Source organism: Heptranchias perlo, chromosome 16 (genome assembly GCF_035084215.1).
Source record: "Heptranchias perlo isolate sHepPer1 chromosome 16, sHepPer1.hap1, whole genome shotgun sequence".
Lineage (NCBI taxonomy): Eukaryota > Metazoa > Chordata > Chondrichthyes > Hexanchiformes > Hexanchidae > Heptranchias > Heptranchias perlo.
The window spans coordinates 6,336,385-6,357,492 of record NC_090340.1 but is presented as its reverse complement, the minus strand read 5'-3'; the positions used below and the strand labels follow the sequence as shown (position 1 = coordinate 6,357,492).

General features: G+C 45.5%; 1 protein-coding gene across 1 annotated transcript in view; it reads left to right on the top strand.

The window, feature by feature from the left end:
• Positions 1 to 21,108, top strand: part of necab2 (N-terminal EF-hand calcium binding protein 2) — a 305,211-nt gene that overhangs the window by 203,457 nt on the left and 80,646 nt on the right. The window contains exon 6 of the mRNA XM_067997613.1: positions 17,173 to 17,309. Coding sequence (XP_067853714.1) covers positions 17,173 to 17,309 — 137 coding nt within the window. The remainder of the gene's footprint in view (positions 1 to 17,172; positions 17,310 to 21,108) is intronic.

The following is a 21,108-nucleotide window of genomic DNA, read 5'->3' as shown; positions in this document are numbered from 1 at the left end:
ACAGTATATTTGGTCTCATTGATTGGGTACTGATTACATTATGTTAGTCCTCATTGACTGGGGACAGATTGTTATCGTATATTTTGTCTCCCATTGATTGGGGACAGGTTGTTGCAGTATATTTTGTCTCTCATTGATTGAGACCAGATTGTTACAGTGTATTTTGTCTCATTAGTTGGGGACAGATTTGTTACAGTATATTTGGTTGCATTTATTGGGAACTGTTTGTTACAGTATATTTGGTCTCATTGATTTGGTTCAGATTGTTACAGTATATTTTGTCTCTCTTTGATTGAGGACAGATTGCTACAGTATATTTGGTCTCATTGTTTGGGGACAGGTTGTTATAGTATATTTATAAGAACATAAGAACATCAGAAATAGGAGCAGGAGTAGGCCAATCGGCCCCTCGAGCCTGCTCCGCCATTCAATAAGATCATGGCTGATCTGATCCTCACCTCAAATCTAAATTCATGTCCAATTTCCTGCCCGCTCCCCGTAACCCCTAATTCCCTTTACATCTTGGAAACTGTCTATTTCTGTTTTACATTTATTTAATGATGTTGCTTCCACAGCTTCCTGGGGCAGCAAATTCCACAGACCTACTACCCTCTGAGTGAAGAAGTTTCTCCTCATCTCAGTTTTGAAGGAGCAGCCCCTTATTCTAAGATTTTGCCCCCTAGTTCCAGTTTCACCCATCCTTGGGAACATCCTTACCGCATCCACCCGATCAAGCCCCTTCCCAATCTTATATGTTTCAATAAGATCGCCTCTCATTCTTCTGAACTCCAATGAGTAGAGTCCCAATCTACTCAACCTCTCCTCATATGACCGCCCCCTCATCCCCGGGATTAACCGAGTGAACCTTCTTTGTACTGCCTCGAGAGCAAGTATGTCTTTTCTTCAGAATGGAAACAAAAACTGTATGCAGTATTCCAGGTGCAGTCTCACCAATACCTTATATAACTGCAGCAATACATCCCTGTTTTTATATTCTATCCCCCTAGCAATAAAAGCCAACATTCTGTTGGCCTTCTTGATCACCTGCTGCACCTTCATACTAACTTTCTGATTTTCTTGCACTAGGACCCCCCGATCCCTTTGTACTGCAGTACTTTCCAGTTTCTCGCCATTAAGATAATAACTTGCTCTCTGATTTTTCCTGCCAAAGTGCATAACCTCACATTTTCCAATATTGTATTGCATCTGCCAAATCTGCGCCCACTCACCCAGCCTGTCTATATCCCCTTGTACGTTTTTTATGTCCTCCTCACTCTCTACTTTCCCTCCCATCTTTGTATCATCTGCAAACTTTGATATGTTACACTCGGTCCCCTCCTCCAAATCGTTAATATAGATTGTAAAGAGTTGGGGACCCAGCACCGACCCCTGCAGAACACCACTGGCTACTGGTTGCCAGTCCGAGAATGAATCATTTATCCCAACTCTCTGCTTCCTGTTAGATAACCAATCCTCCACCCATGCCAGAATATTACCCCCAATCCAGTGATTCTTTGTCTTGAGCAATAATCTTTTATGTGGCACCTTGTCGAATGCCTTCTGGAAGTCTAAATACACAACGTCCACTGGTTCCCCTTTATCCACCCTGTACGTTATGTCCTCAAAGAACTCAAGCAAATTTGTCAGACATGACTTCCCCTTCGTAAAGCCATGCTGACTTTGTCCTATTAAATTATGTTTATCCAAATATTTTGTCTATCATTGATTGGAGACAGATTGTTATGGTATATTTGGTCTCATTGATTGGGGACTGATTTTTACAGTATATTTGGTCTCATTGTTTGAGGACAGGTTGTTACAGTATATTTTATCTCAATGATTGGGGACAGATTGTTACAGTATATTTTCTCTCATTGTTTGGTGACTGTTTGTTACATTATGTTTGTCCTCATTGATTGGGGACAGGTTGTTACATATATTTGGTCTCTCATTGATTGTTGAGAGATTGTTACAGTATATTTTGTCTCGCATTGATTGTGACCAGATTATTACAGTCTTTTTTGTCTCTCCTTGCTTGTGTACTGATTGTTACATTATGTTTGTCCTCATTGATTGGGGACAGATTGTTATAGTATATTTTGTCTCATTAATTGGGGACAGATTTGTTTCATTATATTTGGTCGCATTGATTGGGGACAGATTGTTACATTATATTTGGTCTCTCATTGATTGGGGACAGATTGTTACAGTATATTTGGTCTCATTGATTGGGGACAGATTGTTACAGCACATTTTGTCTCTCATTGATTGGGGACTGATTGTTATGGCATATTTTATCTCTCATTGATTGGGGGCTGATTCTTGCAGTATATTTGGTCTCAGCGATTGCGGACTGATTGTTACAGTGTAATTTGTCTCTCATTGGTTGAGGACAGATTGTTACGGTATATGTTGTCTCTCTTTGATTGGGGACAGATTGTTACAGTATATTTGCTCTCCCATTGACTGGTGCAGATTGTTACAGCATATTTGTTCCCTCATTTTTTCAGGATGGATTGTTACCATATATGTGCTTCCTCTTTGGCCAGGGTTAGATTCTTACACTCAATGTTGTGAGGCTGTGGAATTCAGTTCCAGAATTAATAGTTGAGGCAGATGTTATGCCAACATTTGAGATTAGATTGGATAGGTGATTGACAGAATGGAGGTTGTAGGGACATGGGAATAGGCTGGGTAAATGTGATTCGAAATATTTGCGTGTGTGGACGGTAAATGCCGACATGGACTGATTGGTCTGAATGACCCATTTCCGTCTTGTCACATCGATGTATTACTGTGTTTATGTTCCCTCACTGGTTGATAATCGATTATTACTGTGTTTATGTTCCCTCACTGGTTGATAATCGATGTATTACTGTGTTTATGTTCCCTCACTGGTTGATAATCGATGTATTACTGTGTTTATGTTCCCTCACTGGTTGATAATCGATTATTACAGTGGATATGTGTTCCTTTATTGAATGGGAACAGTTGCCAGTGGGGTAGAAGGATGATGATTTTTACATCCACTGATTTGAAGAGGTGGAATTTTTATCCCATTGTGTCAGTTTTGACACCGACTTAAGGGAGATTCTGGGCTGTGGGCCCAGCCCTACTGGGAAGTGGGTTGAGATTATCCCACACCCATTTCACACAGTCCCTTACAGTCAGCACACAGGAGACTTCTTTCCCATCAGTCTGGATGGATTTGGACCCAGGTGGTGAATGCAGTGTCTAACCCACTGCATCACCCAATCCTCTGGTTCACTCTCTCTGCCGTTCAATGGTTTGTGCTGGTTTAGGGGGGAGGGGGAATGAGCATTGGGGGTGCTGTCAGTAATTACTAACATACGAACAATGAATAAGAAATCTCTACACTTGGGGTTTTATTTCTGGTGAAGTAGGAATGTAAAGACTGATAGCACACGTGGCATTTGCAGTTGCCAAGGAGATGTCTACATCCCAGATTACCTCACTGCCTCCCTAGATTGGGAGCCCCTCACAAATTTATTGACTTATTTGTTCGTTCTCGGGATGTGGGCATCGCTGGCAAGGCCGGCATTTATTGCCCATTCCTTGTTGCCCTGAGGAGTTGATGGTGGGCCTTCTTATTGAACTGTGGCAGTCTGTGTGGTAAAGGTGCTCCCACAGTAATGTGAGGTAGGGAATTCCAGGATTTGGACCTCGTGACGGTGAGGGAATGGCAATGTATGCTAAGTCGGGATGGTCTGTGACTTGGGGTTGATGGTGTTCCCATGACATTGCTGCTGTTGTCCCTCTCGGTGGCAGAGTTTGTAGTGGACCCTATGTGGTCAGGTCGGTCCCGAGTCCGATCATCAGTCTGTGCTGAGTGAGCTGATCTCAACCAGGGCAGCGACTGGTGGGCCACACCTGACCTCAGCATCCCTTGACCAGGAACCAGGGAAAATCTGCCTGGATTCCTGCTCCTGATTGCTGTCCAGTGACTCATTACTGGAAAAACCACACCTGTGGACTGTGATTGGAGGACAGGGCTGGACTCTGCTGTGATGCCCCCTGTGGTTCAATAACGGGCATCTGACTGAGATGAAGAATGGGCAGTTGGGGAAGGTGGCGGGGGGTGCCTAATGTCCGTCGAACCGTACTCCAGCGAGAGTGAGCACCTTCGGAGAGGGGCCGGAGAGAAGCTAGAACCAAAAGGAGAACCACAGCTTTCTGTAATTGATAAATTAATGAGGCAGACCGCCTGATTCCACAGGCTGAAGTTTGGATTGTGACAGAGGTCAGACCCTGCACATTAAATATTAATTCTGTTCCTCGTGTAGGTTGCTCCCTTCACTTAACACTGTCGGAGTAGATTAGACAAGCAGAGGATCTGCCACATCAGCTTTGCTCAGCAACTCGATCGGACAGCCTTCAATCACTCGCTTCATACTTGTCATCCGAGTGGCTGTGGCACTTCAAGCAGATACAGTCCATTCATTACCAACAGCTGTTCTGGGTGTAAAAATAACTGCAGTGAAATCACTGAACCCTTTCGGAGCAAGAAAAATTGCACAAGAGCAGCTGGGATTTAGCCAGAGTGTGGAAGATCGGAGGGAGGAAGGAAAGGTCCCAAGAGAGGGAGCAGGAAACACAATCATTTAACACACACCCCACTGAATATAATATCAACTCAGTCCAGGTACACAGTGAGTAACCCTTACCCTGCTGAATATAACATTAACTCAGTACAGTTATTCTGTATCTGTTATTTTTTTTAAAAAACCCCAAACCCCTCAATTAGATTCCAGCCTGTAACTCACTCCCGGGTATCTGTTATTCTATATATAAAACCCCCGAACCCCTCGATCAGAACCCAGCCTTTAACTCACTCCTGGGTATCTGTTATTCTAGATATAAAACCCCCGAACCCCTCGATCAGATCCCAGCCTGTAACTCACTCCCAGGTATCCATTATTCTATAAATAAACCCCCGAACCCCTCGATTAGATCCCAGCCTGTAACTCACTCCTGAGTATCTGTTATTCTATAAATAAACCCCCAAACCTCTCGATTAGATTCCAGCCTGTAACTCACTCCTGGGTATCCATTATTCCATATATAAACCCCACCAAGCCCCTCGATCAGATCCCAGCCTGTAACTCACTCCTGGGTATCCATTATTCCATATATAAACCCCCAAACCCCTCGATTAGATTCCAGCCTGTAACTCACTCCTGGGTATCCATTATTCCATATATAAACCCCCAAACCCCTCGATTAGATCCCAGCCTGTAACTCACTCCCAGGTATCCATTATTCCATATATAAACCCCCCCAAGCCCCTCGATTAGATTCCAGCCTGTAACTCACTCCTGGGTGTCCTGGCTATTTTGTGACCTAACCAACAGCCTTAAAGGGAATATTTCAATCCTCTGGCAGAAAATGCATCTGGCTTGGTGACAGATGAGAGGAAGAGAGATGAACAATTATTTAAAATTGCAGGAATGATTTTTCTTTTAAAAAGAAATTCCTAAAGCAGATGTGAACAGAAATAGCTATGAAGGATGATATGAATGAGTGCTAAGAATGGAGAGGAGAGGACCCTGCTCTAGGTTCGACTTTCTGCCACAAGTCACCTGATTGTTTATGGAAATTATGCAAAAGAAAGGTCAGGGGTCTCATTAATGAAAGGAATTGCCACCTGTGAGTGGCTGCGACCCAGCACCGATTGGTATTAAATCAGTTCTGTATCCACACTTGTTAATATAATAGGATCCATCATCGGTTTCAAGACTCAAGGAGTACGTCTGTGAGAATAATTGAATAAGTAGAAGTCAAGAAAGACTTGCATTTATATAGCAACTTTCACAGCATCAGGACATCCCAAAGCACTTTACAGCCAATGAGGTAACTTTTGAAGTGTGGTCACTGTTGTAATGCAGGAAACGTGGCAGCCAATTTGTGCACAGCAAGATCCCACAAACAGCAATGAGATAAATGACCTATGTGATAGTAATAAATATTGGCCAGGATACCAGGGAGAACTGCTCTGTGCTTCTTCAAATAATGCCATAAGACAGCAGACAGTGTCTTGGTTTAATGTCTCAGCTGAAAGACAGCACCTCAGTGTCAGTTTTGATTTCTAGAGGGGGGACATGAACCCACAACAAGGCTGACTTTGAGGCGAGCGTGCTGCCCAATGAGCCCACTGATCTCGTGGGGTACATGTTGGTGAGAGTGATACCCAATGAGCCCACTGATCTCGTGGGGTACATGTTGGTGAGAGTGATACCCAATGAGCCCACTGATCTCGTGGGGTATATGTTGGCGAGTGTGATACCCAATGAGCCCACTGATCTCGTGGGGTACATGTTGGTGAGAGTGATACCCAATGAGCCCACTGATCTCATGGGGTACATGTTGGTGAGAGTGATACCCAATGAGCCCACTGATCTCGTGGGGTACATGTTGGTGAGAGTGATACCCAATGAGCCATGGCTGACACCGCAAGTCAAGAAGGAATTAAAAGTGGAGGATGCTGCCTTATGACCTCCTGACTTGTTTGAAGTAGTAACATCTCTAAGTGAGCAATGGGAAACCAAATGGTGCACTTAGTTTTCCAAAAAGCCTTTGATAAAGTTCCTCCTGAAGGGCTGATCCTAAAAGTGAGAGAGATAGGAATTCAAGGCAAAACCTGCATGTGAATCAGAATTATCTGAAGGATAGGAAGAAGTGGGGACTCGTGATTGGAGGCATTGCAAGCGGAGGGAGTGAAAAACTGAATGGAGTGTGACTGAGTTTGGTGTGGGAGTCCCTACTGTTCCTAATGGCCATTAATGACTTCATGAAACCCAGTGTAAACTGGGCAAGTCTGCAGATGACTGGGGGGACTGTTAAGATGTGTGAAACAGGTCCTCTAAAAGGAGTTTGAGAAAGTCTCCCAGCAAGCTCTGACAAACAGCAATGTGATAATGTTTTAGTGATAAGTATTGGCCAGGACACCAGGAAGAACTCCCCTGCTCTTCTTCCAAGTAGTGACTTAGGATCTTCTCCGTCCATCCAAGAGGGCAGGCAGGGCCTCGGTTAAAGGTCTCATTTGAAAGGCAGCACCTCCGACAGAGTAGCGCTGAGGGAGTGTTAGCCTAGATTATGTGCTCAAATCTCAAGAGTGGGACTTGAACCCACAAGTATCTGACACAGAGAAGAGAGTACTACCCACTGAGCCACAGCTGATGGCAGTGTACTGGAGGAGAAAAATTGAAGTCACAAGTAAACTGTGCATGACATAGACATAACTCGGTGAAAGAGAGATCTGGGAATGATACGACATGCACCCTTAACAGGTCAACTCACAGTGGAGCAGCAATGGACACAGCAAGGGTTAAATTATATTCTTCGATCAGTAAGTAGAAATTGGGAGATGTTATGGTAGCACTGCAGAGTGTCCTGGTCAAATCACACATTGCGTCTTGTGTTCTTGCCTTTGTCATCAAGACATGAGGGAAACCTTCAGAGAAGGTCGCAGAGAAGAGCCACATGGCTGATGTTAAGCACCAAGGAATTGAGTAATAAGAAAGAGCGGAGAGACTGGAGCTCTTTAACCTTGAACGCAGGTGATTGAGAGCATCTTGTAGATGTATGCATGGTATTAAATGGTGGAGATAAGGTAAATCCAGAGCAATAATTCAAAGTATGCCAAGATACTATAGCTAGGTGGTGTGGCATCAAACAGGGGAAAGGACAGATTTGGAGAGATGACAAGAAGGGCTTCACCAAGCCAAGAGGGCTGAACACTTGGAATGGTCTCCGGGTAGGACAGTGTTGGAGCAAAGGTTTGATTCATTCAAGACACAGATCGATGGTGTGATGAGAGGGATGTCTGGATGGACGAGCAACGATGGGCTGAATGGCCTTTCTCAAATGTATTGATCTGTGAAACTGTCAATCTCACTCAGATCACAGGATGAGCAGGCGTGGGGGATGAAGCTCAGCTAGGGGGCGCTGTTTCGAGATTGGAGATCAGTTACATTTTTAGGACAGTGTAGAGTGAGCTTTACTCTGTATCTAACCCGTGCTGTACCTGTCCTGGGAGTGTTTGATGGGACAGTGTAGAGGGAGCTTTACTCTGTATCTAACCCTGTACCTGCCCCGGGAGTGTTTGATGGGACAGTGTAGAGGGAGCTTTACTCTGTATCTAACCCTGTACCTGCCCTGGGAGTGTTTGATGGGACAGTGTAGAGGGAGCTTTACTCTGTATCTAACCCGTGCTGTACCTGCCCTGGGAGTGTTTGATGGGACAGTGTAGAGGGAGCTTTACTCTGTATCTAACCCGTGCTGTACCTGCCCTGGGAGTGTTTGATGGGACAGTGTAGAGGGAGCTTTACTCTGTATCTAACCCGTGCTGTACCTGCCCCGGGAGTGTTTGATGGGACAGTGTAGAGGGAGCTTTACTCTGTATCTAACCCGTGCTGTACCTGCCCTGGGAGTGTTTGATGGGACAGTGTAGAGGGAGCTTTACTCTGTATCTAACCCGTGCTGTACCTGCCCTGGGAGTGTTTGATGGGACAGTGTCGGGGGAGCTTTACTCTGTATCTAACCCGTGCTGTACCTGCCCTGGGAGTGTTTGATGGGACAGTGTAGAGGGAGATTTACTCTGTATCTAACCCGTGCTGTACCTGCCCAGGGAGTGTTTGATGGGACAGTGTAGAGGGAGATTTACTCTGTATCTAACCCGTGCTGTACCTGCCCTGGGAGTGTTTGATGGGACAGTGTAGAGGGAGATTTACTCTGTATCTAACCCGTGCTGTACCTGCCCTGGGAGTGTTTGATGGGACAGTGTGGAGGGAGCTTTACTCTGTATCTAACCCGTGCTGCACCTGCCCTGGAGTGTTTGATGGGTTACCATATTATCCTGTGGAGTAATGGGGCTGGGGTCTGTGCCTGCAGTTCGCTCACACACTGAGCTCCTGATTTCAGTCGTGTTGACAGGGGCAGTTCCCAAGAGAAGGCTTGACATGGGCAGACTCCAATGATATGACTATTTAATAAGGTCTGTTCACTCGCTGCATGGAAGCTGGGATAAACCCAGGCTTTCTAACATGCCTCGTTCCATTTGCCGGACAGCAAGAAATGGAAAGGGAAGAGTTGCTGTTCTAGTTTGATCAATGGGATGACGGGGGCCAAACCCATATTTGGTTTCTGGGCTCTATTCTGAATCGTGCTGTGATTCTGAATTCCAGTCTTCTAAGCCGTGTGGTAATTCTGACATCAGGAGGTAAATTTTAACCCCAAAGAACGAGTGGGTTGGGACAGGTGGGAAGTTAAAATAACAGGTTTTTGGAATGGGACCACATCCCAGCTCCAACTCGCCCACTTCTGGGTCGAACCCAGGCAGGTTTGTCTGCCTGTGGACAGCAGATACCAGGAAATCCCACCCCCACTGAAAGCCGGTGGGCCATTACTTAAAAGGGCAATGTACCTCATTCAGATACTTGAGGTACTTAATATTTTGTGATAGTGGAACATTAAAATGAATTTAATCTTACCTGTTTGGGCTTCCCATTGCTTCTAAATCACGTCAGGTGAAAGCAGGCGGGAAGGGCCAGATCCATGAGGTGAGTGCCTTTATTGCACTGCATGTGGGGGCTACCGCCCCCCACCCTTGATAGTGGTTCATCCCCCCCACATTGGTGGACCCCCACCTAGCTCTGACTCTTCATCTGACCTACAGCGACCTCCGATCTTCTTCTCAGCCCCCGATCTTCTTCCCTGCCCCCCGATCTTCTTCCCTGCCCCCCGATCTTCTTCCCTGCCCCCCGATCTTCTTCCCGGACCCCCGATCTTCTTCCCTGCCCCCCGATCTTCTTCCCGGCCCCCCGATCTTCTTCCCTGCCCCCCGATCTTCTTCCCTGCCCCCCGATCTTCTTCCCGGACCCCCGATCTTCTTCCCTGCCCCCCGATCTTCTTCCCGGACCCCCGATCTTCTTCCCTGCCCCCCGATCTTCTTCCCGGACCCCCGATCTTCTTCTCAGCCCCCGATCTTCTTCCCTGCCCCCCGATCTTCTTCCCTGCCCCCCGATCTTCTTCCCGGCCCCCCGATCTTCTTCCCGGACCCCCGATCTTCTCAGCCCCCGATCTTCTTCCCGGACCCCCGATCTTCTTCCCTGCCCCCCGATCTTCTTCCCGGACCCCCGATCTTCTTCCCTGCCCCCCGATCTTCTTCCCGGACCCCCGATCTTCTTCTCAGCCCCCGATCTTCTTCCCGGCCCCCTGATCTTCTTCTCAGCCCCCGATCTTCTTCCCGGACCCCCAATCTTCTTCCCTGCCCCCCGATCTTCTTCCCGGACCCCCGATCTTCTTCTCAGCCCCCGATCTTCTTCCCGGACCCCCGATCTTCTTCTCAGCCCCCGATCTTCTTCCCGGACCCCCGATCTTCTTCTCAGCCCCCGATCTTCTTCCCGGACCCCCGATCTTCTTCCCGGACCCCCGATCTTCTTCTCAGCCCCCGATCTTCTTCCCGGACCCCCGATCTTCTTCCCTGCCCCCCGATCTTCTTCCCGGACCCCCGATCTTCTTCTCAGCCCCCGATCTTCTTCCCGGACCCCCGATCTTCTTCCCGGATCCCCGATCTTCTTCCCAGCCTCCCGATTTTTTTTCCCGGACCCCCGATCTTCTTTCCGGACCCCCAATCTTCTTTCCGGACCCCCGATCTTCATCCCATTCCCTCCGATCTCTTCCTTAGAACTTCGAATTCCTCCCAAGGCCCCTCCGATCTCTTCCCCAGCCAATGACCTCTCCCTTCCTTCCTCTGATCCCCGACTGCTCCTCTGGGCCCACAAGCAGTGCAATAAACGCACTCACCTCAGTTGCCTCAGACCTTCCCGCCCGACAGTCAGCCAACCTGTCAATCATGCTGGCTGCTGGGTGCGAAACCAGGAATTAAAATTTATTGGCCTCATTAACAAACGTGACCTGCGAACTTACCTTCCGGGTTTCGCACCTGAAAATCTTCCCTCCGCTCTCTTCCCGGCTGGAAGTAAAAATTCTGCCCAGGGTCTCCATCCTTAACTGGGCCGTCCTGTGCTCTCACTGATGGGACGGATTCCCAAATAGTCCAAATAATCCCTACTGGAAACAACATTCAGAATGGGCCATGCAGCCAACCCAGAGTTGTGTGTCCCCAGGAACCCATGCTATCATCCACAAAATCTCCCTTTCAGAGAAGTGTGATGAGAGCAGGTGACCATGAGATAGCAAACTGGCATTGGGTATTGGAACAAGAGCTTCATTTTCTTCTGTGCTATTCAATGACTCATCGCCACAGTGCCACAGTCCATTGGTAATGATTCAGTGATCTGTCTCCATGGTGCCCCTGTTGAGAGTAATGATTCAATGCCCCTGTTGAGAGTAATGATTTAATGCCCCTGTTGAGAGTAATGATTCAATGCCCCTGTTGAGAGTAATGATTTAATGCCCCTGTTGAGAGTAATGATTCAATGCCCCTGTTGAGAGTAATGATTCAGTGACCCCGTTGAGAGTAATGATTCAATGCCCCTGTTGAGAGTAATGATTCAGTGCCCCTGTTTAGAGTAATGATTCAATGACCTGTTGCGAGTAATGATTCAATTACCTGTTGCGAGTAATGATTCAATGACCTGTTGAGAGTAATGATTCAATGACCTGTTGAGAGTAATGATTCAATGACCTGTTGAGAGTAATGATTCAATGCCCCTGTTGAGAGTAATGATTCAGTGTCCCTGTTGAGAGTAATGATTCAGTGTCCCTGTTGAGAGTAATGATTCAATGCCCCTGTTGAGAGTAATGATTCAATGACCTGTTGAGAGTAATGATTCAATGACCTGTTGCGAGTAATGATTCAATGACCTGTTGAGAGTAATGATTCAATGCCCCTGTTGAGAGTAATGATTCAATGCCCCTGTTGAGAGTAATGATTCAATGCCCCTGTTGAGAGCAATGATTCAATGCCCCTGTTGAGAGTAATGATTCAGTGTCCCTGTTGAGAGTAATGATTCAGTGTCCCTGTTGAGAGTAATGATTCAATGCCCCTGTTGAGAGTAATGATTCAATGACCTGTTGAGATTAATGATTCAATGACCTGTTGCGAGTAATGATTCAATGACCTGTTGAGAGTAATGATTCAATGCCCCTGTTGAGAGTAATGATTCAATGCCCCTGTTGAGAGTAATGATTCAATGCCCCTGTTGAGAGTAATGATTCAATGACCTGTTGATAGTAATGATTCAATGACCTGTTGAGAGTAATGATTCAATGCCCCTGTTGATAGTAATGATTCAATGACCTGTTGAGAGTAATGATTCAATGCCCCTGTTGAGAGTAATGATTCAATGACCTGTTGAGAGTAATGATTCAATGCCCCTGTTGAGAGTAATGATTCAATGCCCCTGTTGAGAGTAATGATTCAATGCCCCTGTTGAGAGTAATGATTCAATGCCCCTGTTGAGAGTAATGATTCAATGCCCCTGTTGAGAGTAATGATTCAATGACCTGTTGAGAGTAATGATTCAATGCCCCTGTTGAGAGTAATGATTCAATGACCTGTTGAGAGTAATGATTCAATGCCCCTGTTGAGAGTAATGATTCAATGCCCCTGTTGAGAGTAATGATTCAATGCCCCTGTTGAGAGTAATGATTCAATGACCTGTTGAGAGTAATGATTCAATGCCCCTGTTGAGATTAATGATTCAATGCCCCTGTTGAGAGTAATGATTCAATGCCCCTGTTGAGAGTAATGATTCAATGCCCCTGTTGAGAGTAATGATTCAATGACCTGTTGAGAGTAATGATTCAATGCCCCTGTTGAGAGTAATGATTCAATAATCTGTGCCACTGTTGAGTGGTAATGGGGGAGGGGTAGAGGTTGGCTCTTCCTCACCAGGGAGTGAAAACAAACTCGGTGAAATTATTGCTGGGCTTCCAAGCAGATTGCTGGAGAGCTTTATTGGTGGAGGACTGACCTTGATTGGGAATTGAGGAAAGATGAAGGGATTTAAGCTCTTGATTAAAAAAGATTGAAAGAATCACCAAAAAGATTGAATCCTTGTTTTGGTGATGGTGGATGTTAATGGACTTTGTTGTGACACTTCCGATCAAAGGACCTATACAAAGGGTGTGGAGCTTCCATGGAATACTTGTGGTTTGTGACTCGGTGTTAGCCATGTGTACATGTTCTATTTAATATCTCGTCTTTTCCTTTGGCTTGTTTCAGCCGTGCCTCAGTCGGTAGCTCTCTTGCCTCTGAGTCAGAAGGTCATGGGTTCATAGTCCCACTCCAGAGACTGGAGCACATAATTTAGGCAGACAATCCAGTGCAGTACTGAGGGAGTCCTACACTGTCAGAGGTGCTGTCTTTCAGATGAGATGTTATACTGAGGTCCCATTTGCCCTCTCAGATGGGCGTAAAAGATCCCATGACACTTTTCAAAGAAGAGAGAATTCTCCCCGGTGTCCTGGCCAATATTTATCTCACAAACAACATTACAAGTAATGAAGAGGGTTGATGAGGGTCGTGTAGTTGATGTCTATATGGACTTTCAAAAGATGTTTGACAAAGTACCACATAATAGACATGTTAGCAAAATTGAAGCCCATGGGATTAAAGGGGCAGTGGCTGCATGGATATGAAATTGGCTAAGGGACAGAAAGCAGAGAGTAGTGGTGAACGATTGTTTTTCAGACTGGAGGGAAGTATACAGTGATGTCCCCCAGGGGTCGGTATCAGGACCATTGCTTTTTTTGATATATATTAATGATCTGGACTTGGTTATAGAGGGCATAATTACAAAGTTTGCAGATGACACAAAACTCGGAAATATAATAAATAGTGAGGAGGATAATAACAGACTTCAGGAGGACATAGACAGACTGGTGAAATGGGCAGGCACATGGCAGATGAAATTTAACACAGAGAAGTGTGAAGTGATACATTTTGGTAGGAAGAATGAGGAGGGGCATTATCGATTAAATTGTATCATTTTAAAGTGGGTGCAGGAACAGAGAGACCTGGGGGTGTACGTGCAACAAATCTTTGAAGGTTGCAGGACAGATTGAGAAGGCTGTTAAAATAGCATATGGGATCCTGGGCTTTATAAACAGAGGCATAGAGTACAAAAGCAAGGAGGATATGCTAAATCTTTATAAATCACTAATTAGGCTCCAGCTTGAGTATTGTGTCCAATTCTGCACACCACATTTTAGAGGTGTTCAAAATCATGAAGGGTTTTGACAGAGTAAATAAGGAGAAACTGTTTCCAGTTGCAGGAGGGTCAGTAACCAGAGGACACAGATTTAAGGTAATTGGCAAAAGAACCAGAGGGGAGATGAGGAGAATTTTTTTACGCAGCGAGTTGTTATGATCTGGAATGCACTGCCTGAAAGGGTGGTGGAAGCAGATTCAATAGTAACTTTCAAAAATGGAATTGGATTAATATTTGAAGGGGAAAATTTTTCAGGGCTATAGGGAAAGGGCAGGGGAGTGGAACTAATTGGATAGCTCTTTCAAAGAGCTGGCACAGGTATGATGGGCTGAATGGCCTCCTTCTATGCTGCATCATTTCATGATTCTATGACTCTATAATTTTTCGTTCTTTCTCCCTTCACTCCCTCACATTCTCATCCAGCTAATGATTTCTCACAATGAATTCCCAGATCCCCCGGTGTAATTCCAACTTGCTGGAAGTGTTAAGTAAAGGAAATCTCCCTGCATGCTTGCCTGTAATGTGGTAATTAGCAATGTAATAATTAGTAATTAAGCTGTCAAGCTGGGTTTAGTTTACTTAACGGTCCAGGTAGAGATTTTACATGAATTGAAATGTTTGACGTCGTTGAGCTGAGCAAGGTCTATCATCCACTCAGAATGCAGAACAAATTGATGCCAGAATCGGGCAGGATCATCTCTGTGAGTCTGTCTTGCACTGAGATCCTCGAATGGATATATACCAGGATAAACATAGCTGATTCCACATAAACACAGACTTCATCCAGGCAACATGCCAACTCTTGCATACAATCTCAAAGGATCAACTTTCCCCCATTACAATTGACCCAACTCTCTCCCTAGTATTCCCATATTATAGCATAATTTTTTTTATTCACTCCCATTGTATAGAATTCCAATGGAACAAACCTCTTCCCATTAACTCCCATTATATACTATCCTAATGAACCAAATCCATTCCTATTCATCCCCATTGTATAGTATCTTAATGGATCAATCCCCCTCCCATTCACCCCCATTGTATAGAATTCCAATTGGCAAAATCCCTTCCCATTCGCTTCCATTCAATAGAATTCTAGTGGAGCAAATCTCTTCCATTATTCTCAATGCATATAATCCTAATGGACCAAATCCCTTCCCATTCACTTCATTCAATAGAATTCCATAAGACTGAACCCCTTCCATTCACTCCCATTGCATAGAATCCCAATGGACCAAGCCCTTTCCTATTCACTATCACTGTATAGAACCCCAATGGATCAAACCCCATCCCAATCACTCCCATTGTATAGAATTACATGGGACCAAACCCCTTCCCAATCACTCCTATTGTATAGAATTACATGGGACCAAACCCCTTCCCAATCACTTCCATTGTATAGAATTACATGGGACCAAACCCCTTCCCAATCACTCCTATTGTATAGAATTACATGGGACCAAACCCCTTCCCATTCACTCCCATTGTATAGAATTACATGGGACCAAACCCCTTCCCATTCACTCCCATTGTATAGAATTACATGGGACCAAACCCCTTCCCAATCACTTCCATTGTATAGAATTACATGGGACCAAACCCCTTCCCAATCACTCCTATTGTATAGAATTACATGGGACCAAACCCCTTCCCATTCACTCCCATTGTATAGAATTACATGGGACCAAACCCCTTCCCATTCACTCCCATTGTATAGAATTACATGGGACCAAACCCCTTCCCATTCACTCCCATTGTATAGAATTACATGGGACCAAACCCCTTCCCAATCACTTCCATTGTATAGAATTACATGGGACCAAACCCCTTCCCATTCACTCCCATTGTATAGAATTACATGGGACCAAACCCCTTCCCATTCACTCCCATTGTATAGAATTACATGGGACCAAACCCCTTCCCATTCACTCCCATTGTATAGAATTACATGGGACCAAACCCCTTCCCATTCACTCCCATTGTATAGAATTACATGGGACCAAACCCCTTCCCATTCACTCCCAATCAATAGAAATCTAATGGGAAAATCCCTTCCCATTCACTCCCAATCAATAGAATCCCAATGGATCAAACCCCTTCCCATTCTCTCTCATTGTTTGGCATTCCTAATACCGGAGAAACTCTTAAACACAAATCCCATGACTGCGATATAAATCACTCGTTGTTTTCAGTATGTTAATGCTGATATTTTCCACTCTGTGTTAGTCTCGAATTTCGAAATGTTTGCCTTTAGGGATTTATTAAAACTAATGTACAGAGAAAAATATCAGGGTAAACATTATATAACGGATCTAGTGACATCTTTTAGCTGCAGACGCCTGTTTTAGTGGCGGAATGTACATTGTAGAAAATGATATCCCAAGAGGAGAGAGACATGAACTCTGGAATTACAGACCTGCTCAGCTAAACTCACAGCGAGGAAACAAGCAATAATTTTATGGAATGCTATTAATATTCAGATGCTGTGAAAAGCACAGATGCCATAAGAAGCAGCCAGTATGGATTGTAAGTCCATAGCAAGTCACGCCTCACTAATCCACTGCATTAAATAAACTAATGATGTGGAGATGCCGGTGATGGACTGGGGTTGACAATTGTAAACAATTTTACAACACCAAGTTATAGTCCAACAATTTTATTTTAAATTCAATTGAATTTAAAATAAAATTGCTGGACTATAACTTGGTGTTGTAAAATTGTTTACAATTAAATAAACTAATGCATAGAGACTTGCCAGTAGAAAGAATTACCTGAATTTTCAGAAAATATTTGATAAAGTTTCACATGTGAGGCTTATAAGGAAGATTAAGGGTCATAAATATAATAGGAAATTAGTTAATAAATATTGCAAAAAAAGAAAACATGAAAAGGACCTGGAATTTAATGTTCATTCTTTATATGTGCTTTTTAAAGGTTTTTTTTAATTGACTGTTGATTCCTTCTGCTCCTTCAGGTGTACGAGAGTGGGACAAAGTTGGACCAGTTTGTGACCCGATTCCTGCTGAAGGAGACAGCCAGTCAGATTCAGTCCCTACTGACCTCTGTGGAAAGTGCAGTCGATGCCATAGACTATCAGAGCACTCAGACCGGGTATGGAGACCCCTCCTTCTCAATAATAAATCTGGGCCAGGACACCTCCCCTGCTCTTTGAATACTGTCATGAGGCCTTTTATGTCCACCTGAACAAACAGATGGGGCCTTGGCTTATCAGAAAGTTGGCACCTCCGTCAGTGCAGTCCTCCCTCAGTACAGCATTCAAATACAGGAAGTCCCGCACATTTAGGTAGATCTGACTGTCAGCCGCATTTTATAATGTGCTTCTTGTTTTTTTTTATTCGTTCGTGGGATGTGGGCGTCACTGGCGAGGCCGGCATTTATTGCCCATCCCTAATTGCCCTTGAGAAGGTGGTGGTGAGCCGCCTTCTTGAACCGCTGCAGTCCGTGTGGTGACGGTTCTCCCACAGTGCTGTTCGGAAGGGAGTTCCAGGATTTTGACCCAGTGACGATGAAGGAACGGCGATATATTTCCAAGTCGGGATGGTGTGTGACTTGGAGGGGAACGTGCAGGTGGTGTTAGAGTCATAGAGTCATAGAGTTATACAGCACGGATAGAGGCCCTTCGGCCCATCGTGTCCGCGCCGGCCATCAAGCCCTGTCTACTCTAATCCCATATTCCAGCATTTGGTCCGTAGCCTTGTATGCTATGGCATTTCATGTGCTCATCCAAATGCTTCTTGAATGTTGTGAGGGTTCCTGCCTCCACAACCCTTTCAGGCAGTGAGTTCCAGACTCCAACCACCCTCTGGGTGAAAAAGTTCTTTCTCAAATCCCCTCTAAACCTCCTGACTTTTACCTTGAATCTATGTCCCCTTGTTATAGAACCCTCAACGAAGGGAAAAAGCTCCTTAGTATCCATCCTATCTGTGCCCCTCATAATTTTGTACACCTCAATCATGTCCCCCCTCAGCCTCCTCTGCTCCAAGGAAAACAAACCCAATCTTCCCAGTCTCTCTTCATAGCTGAAGCGCTCCAGCCCTGGTAACATCCTGGTGAATCTCCTCTGCACCCTCTCCAAAGCGATCACATCCTTCTTGTAGTGTGGCGACCAGAACTGCACACAGTACTCCAGCTGTGGCCTAACCAGTGTTTTATACAGCTCCATCATAACCTCCTTGCTCTTATATTCTATGCCTCGGCTAATAAAGGCAAGTATCCCATATGCCTTCTTTACCACCTTATCTACCTGTTCCGCCGCCTTCAGGGATCTGTGAACTTGCACACCAAGATCCCTCTGACCCTCTGTCTTGCCTAGGGTCCTCCCATTCATTGTGTATTCCCTTGCCTTGTTAGTCCCTCCAAAGTGCATCACCTCGCACTTTTCCAGGTTAAATTCCATTTGCCACTGTTCCGCCCATCTGACCAACCCATCTATATCGTCCTGCAGACTGAGGCTATCCTCCTCGCTATTTACCACCCTACCAATTTTTGTATCATCAGCGAACTTACTGATCATACCTTTTACATTCATATCCAAGTCATTAATGTAGACCACAAACAGCAAGGGACCCAGCACCGATCCCTGTGGTACCCCACTGGCCACAGGCTTCCAGTCACAAAAACAACCTTCGACCATCACCCTCTGCCTTCTGCCACTAAGCCAGTTTTATATCCAAAGTGCCAAGGCACCCTGGATTCCATGGGCTCGTACCTTCTTGACCAGTCTCCTGTGGGGGACTTTATCGAAGGCCTTACTGAAATCCATGTATACCACATCCACTGCGTTACCCTCATCCACACGCCTAGTCACCCCCTCAAAAAATTCAATCAAATTAGTCAGACATGATCTTCCCTTGACAAAGCCATGTTGACTATCCCTGATTAATCCTTGCTTCTCCAAGTGGAGACTAATTTTGTCCTTCAGAATTTTTTCCAATAATTTTCCTACCACTGATGTTAGGCTCACTGGCCTGTAGTTCCCCGGTTTTTCCCTACTCCCCTTCTTGAATAATGGTACTACATTAGCGGTTCTCCAGTCCTCTGGCACATCCCCTGTGGCCAGAGAGGTTCTGAATATATGTGTTAGAGCCCCCGCAATCTCCGCCTTTGCCTCACACAGTAGCCTGGGATACATTTCGTCCGGGCCTGGGGATTTATCCATTTTTAGGCCTGCTAAAACCGCCAATACCTCCTCCCGCTCGATGTTAATATGTTCGAGTATATCACAGTCCCCCTGCCGTATTTCTATGTCTACATCGTCCTTCTCCATAGTGAAAACAGATGCAAAAAATTCATTTAGAACCCCTCCTACATCTGCCGGCTCCACACACAGATTGCCATTTTTGTCCCTAATGGGCCCTATTTTTTCCCTAGTCATCCTCTTACCCTTAATATACTTATAAAACATCTTAGGATTTTCCTTTATTTTGCTCGCCAGTGTTATTTCATGGCCCCTCCTTGATCTCCTAATTTCTTTTTTAAGTATCCCCTTGCACTTTTTGTACTCCTCTAGGGCTTCCTCCGTCTTTAGCCTTTTGTATCTGCCAAAAGCCCTCCTTTTTTTCCTAATCCATTGTTCCCATGCGCCTGCTGCTCTTGTCCTTCTAGGTGGTAGAGGTCGCGGGTTTGGGAGGTGCTGTCGAAGAAGCCTTGGCGAGTTGCTGCAGTGCATCCTGTGGATGGTACACACTGCAGCCACAGTGCGCCGCTGGTGAAGGGAGTGAATGTTTAGGGTGGTGGATGGGGTGCCAATCAAGCGGGTTGCTTTATCTTGGATGGTGTTGAGCTTCTTGAGTGTTGTTGGAGCTGCACTCATCAAGGCAAGTGGAGAGTATTCCATCACACTCCTGACTTGTGCCATGTAAATGGTGGAAAGGCTTTGGGGAGTTAGGAGGTGAGTCACTCGCCGCAGAATACCCAGCCTCTGATCTGCTTTTGTAGCCACAGTATTTATATGGCTGGTCCAGTTAAGTTTCTGGTCAATGGTGACCCCCAGAATATTGATGGTGGGGGATTCGGCAATGGTAATGCCGTTGAATGTCAAGGGGAGGTGGTTAGACTCTCTCTTGTTGGAGATGGTCATTGCCTGGCACTTGTCTGGCGCGAATGTTACTTGCCACTTATCAGCCCAAGCCTGGATGTTGTCCAGGTCTTGCTGCATGCGGGCTCGGACTGCTTCATTATCTGAGGGGTTGCGAATGGAACTGAACACTGTGCAATCATCAGCGAACATCCCTATTTCTGACCTTATGATGGAGGGAAGGTCATCGATGAAGCAGCTGAAGATGGTTGAGCCAAGGACACTGCCCTGAGGAACTCCTGCAGCAATGCCCTGGGGCTGAGATGATTGGCCTCCAACAACCACGAACATCTTCCTTTGTGCTAGGTATGACTCCAGCCACTGGAGAGTTTTCCCCCTGATTCCCATTGACTTCAATTTTACTAGGGCTCCTTGGTGCCACACTCGGTCAAATGCTGCCTTGATGTCAAGGGCAGTCACTCTCACCTCACCTCTGGAATTCAGCTCTTTTGTCCATGTTTGGACCAAGGCTGTAATGAGGTCTGGAGCCGAGTGGTCCTGGCGAAACCCAAACTGAGCATCGGTGAGCAGGTTATTGGTGAGTAAGTGCCGCTTGATAGCACTGTCGACGACACCTTTCATCACTTTGCTGATGATTGAGAGTAGACTGATGTGTTAGGATGAGGCGTTTAACGACTGATTTTTTTTTGCTTTAGACAGGAAATCTCTCTCTTACCTCCAACCTCCAGTCTCTCCCCACCACAGCCTCTCGTCCTCATGTCGTCGACACGATGGTCAGCGTTCCATTGAACCTGCCTCACTTCTCAAGCACACCATCCCACACAGCCTTCCTTCTCCCTGCATCCTCACTCT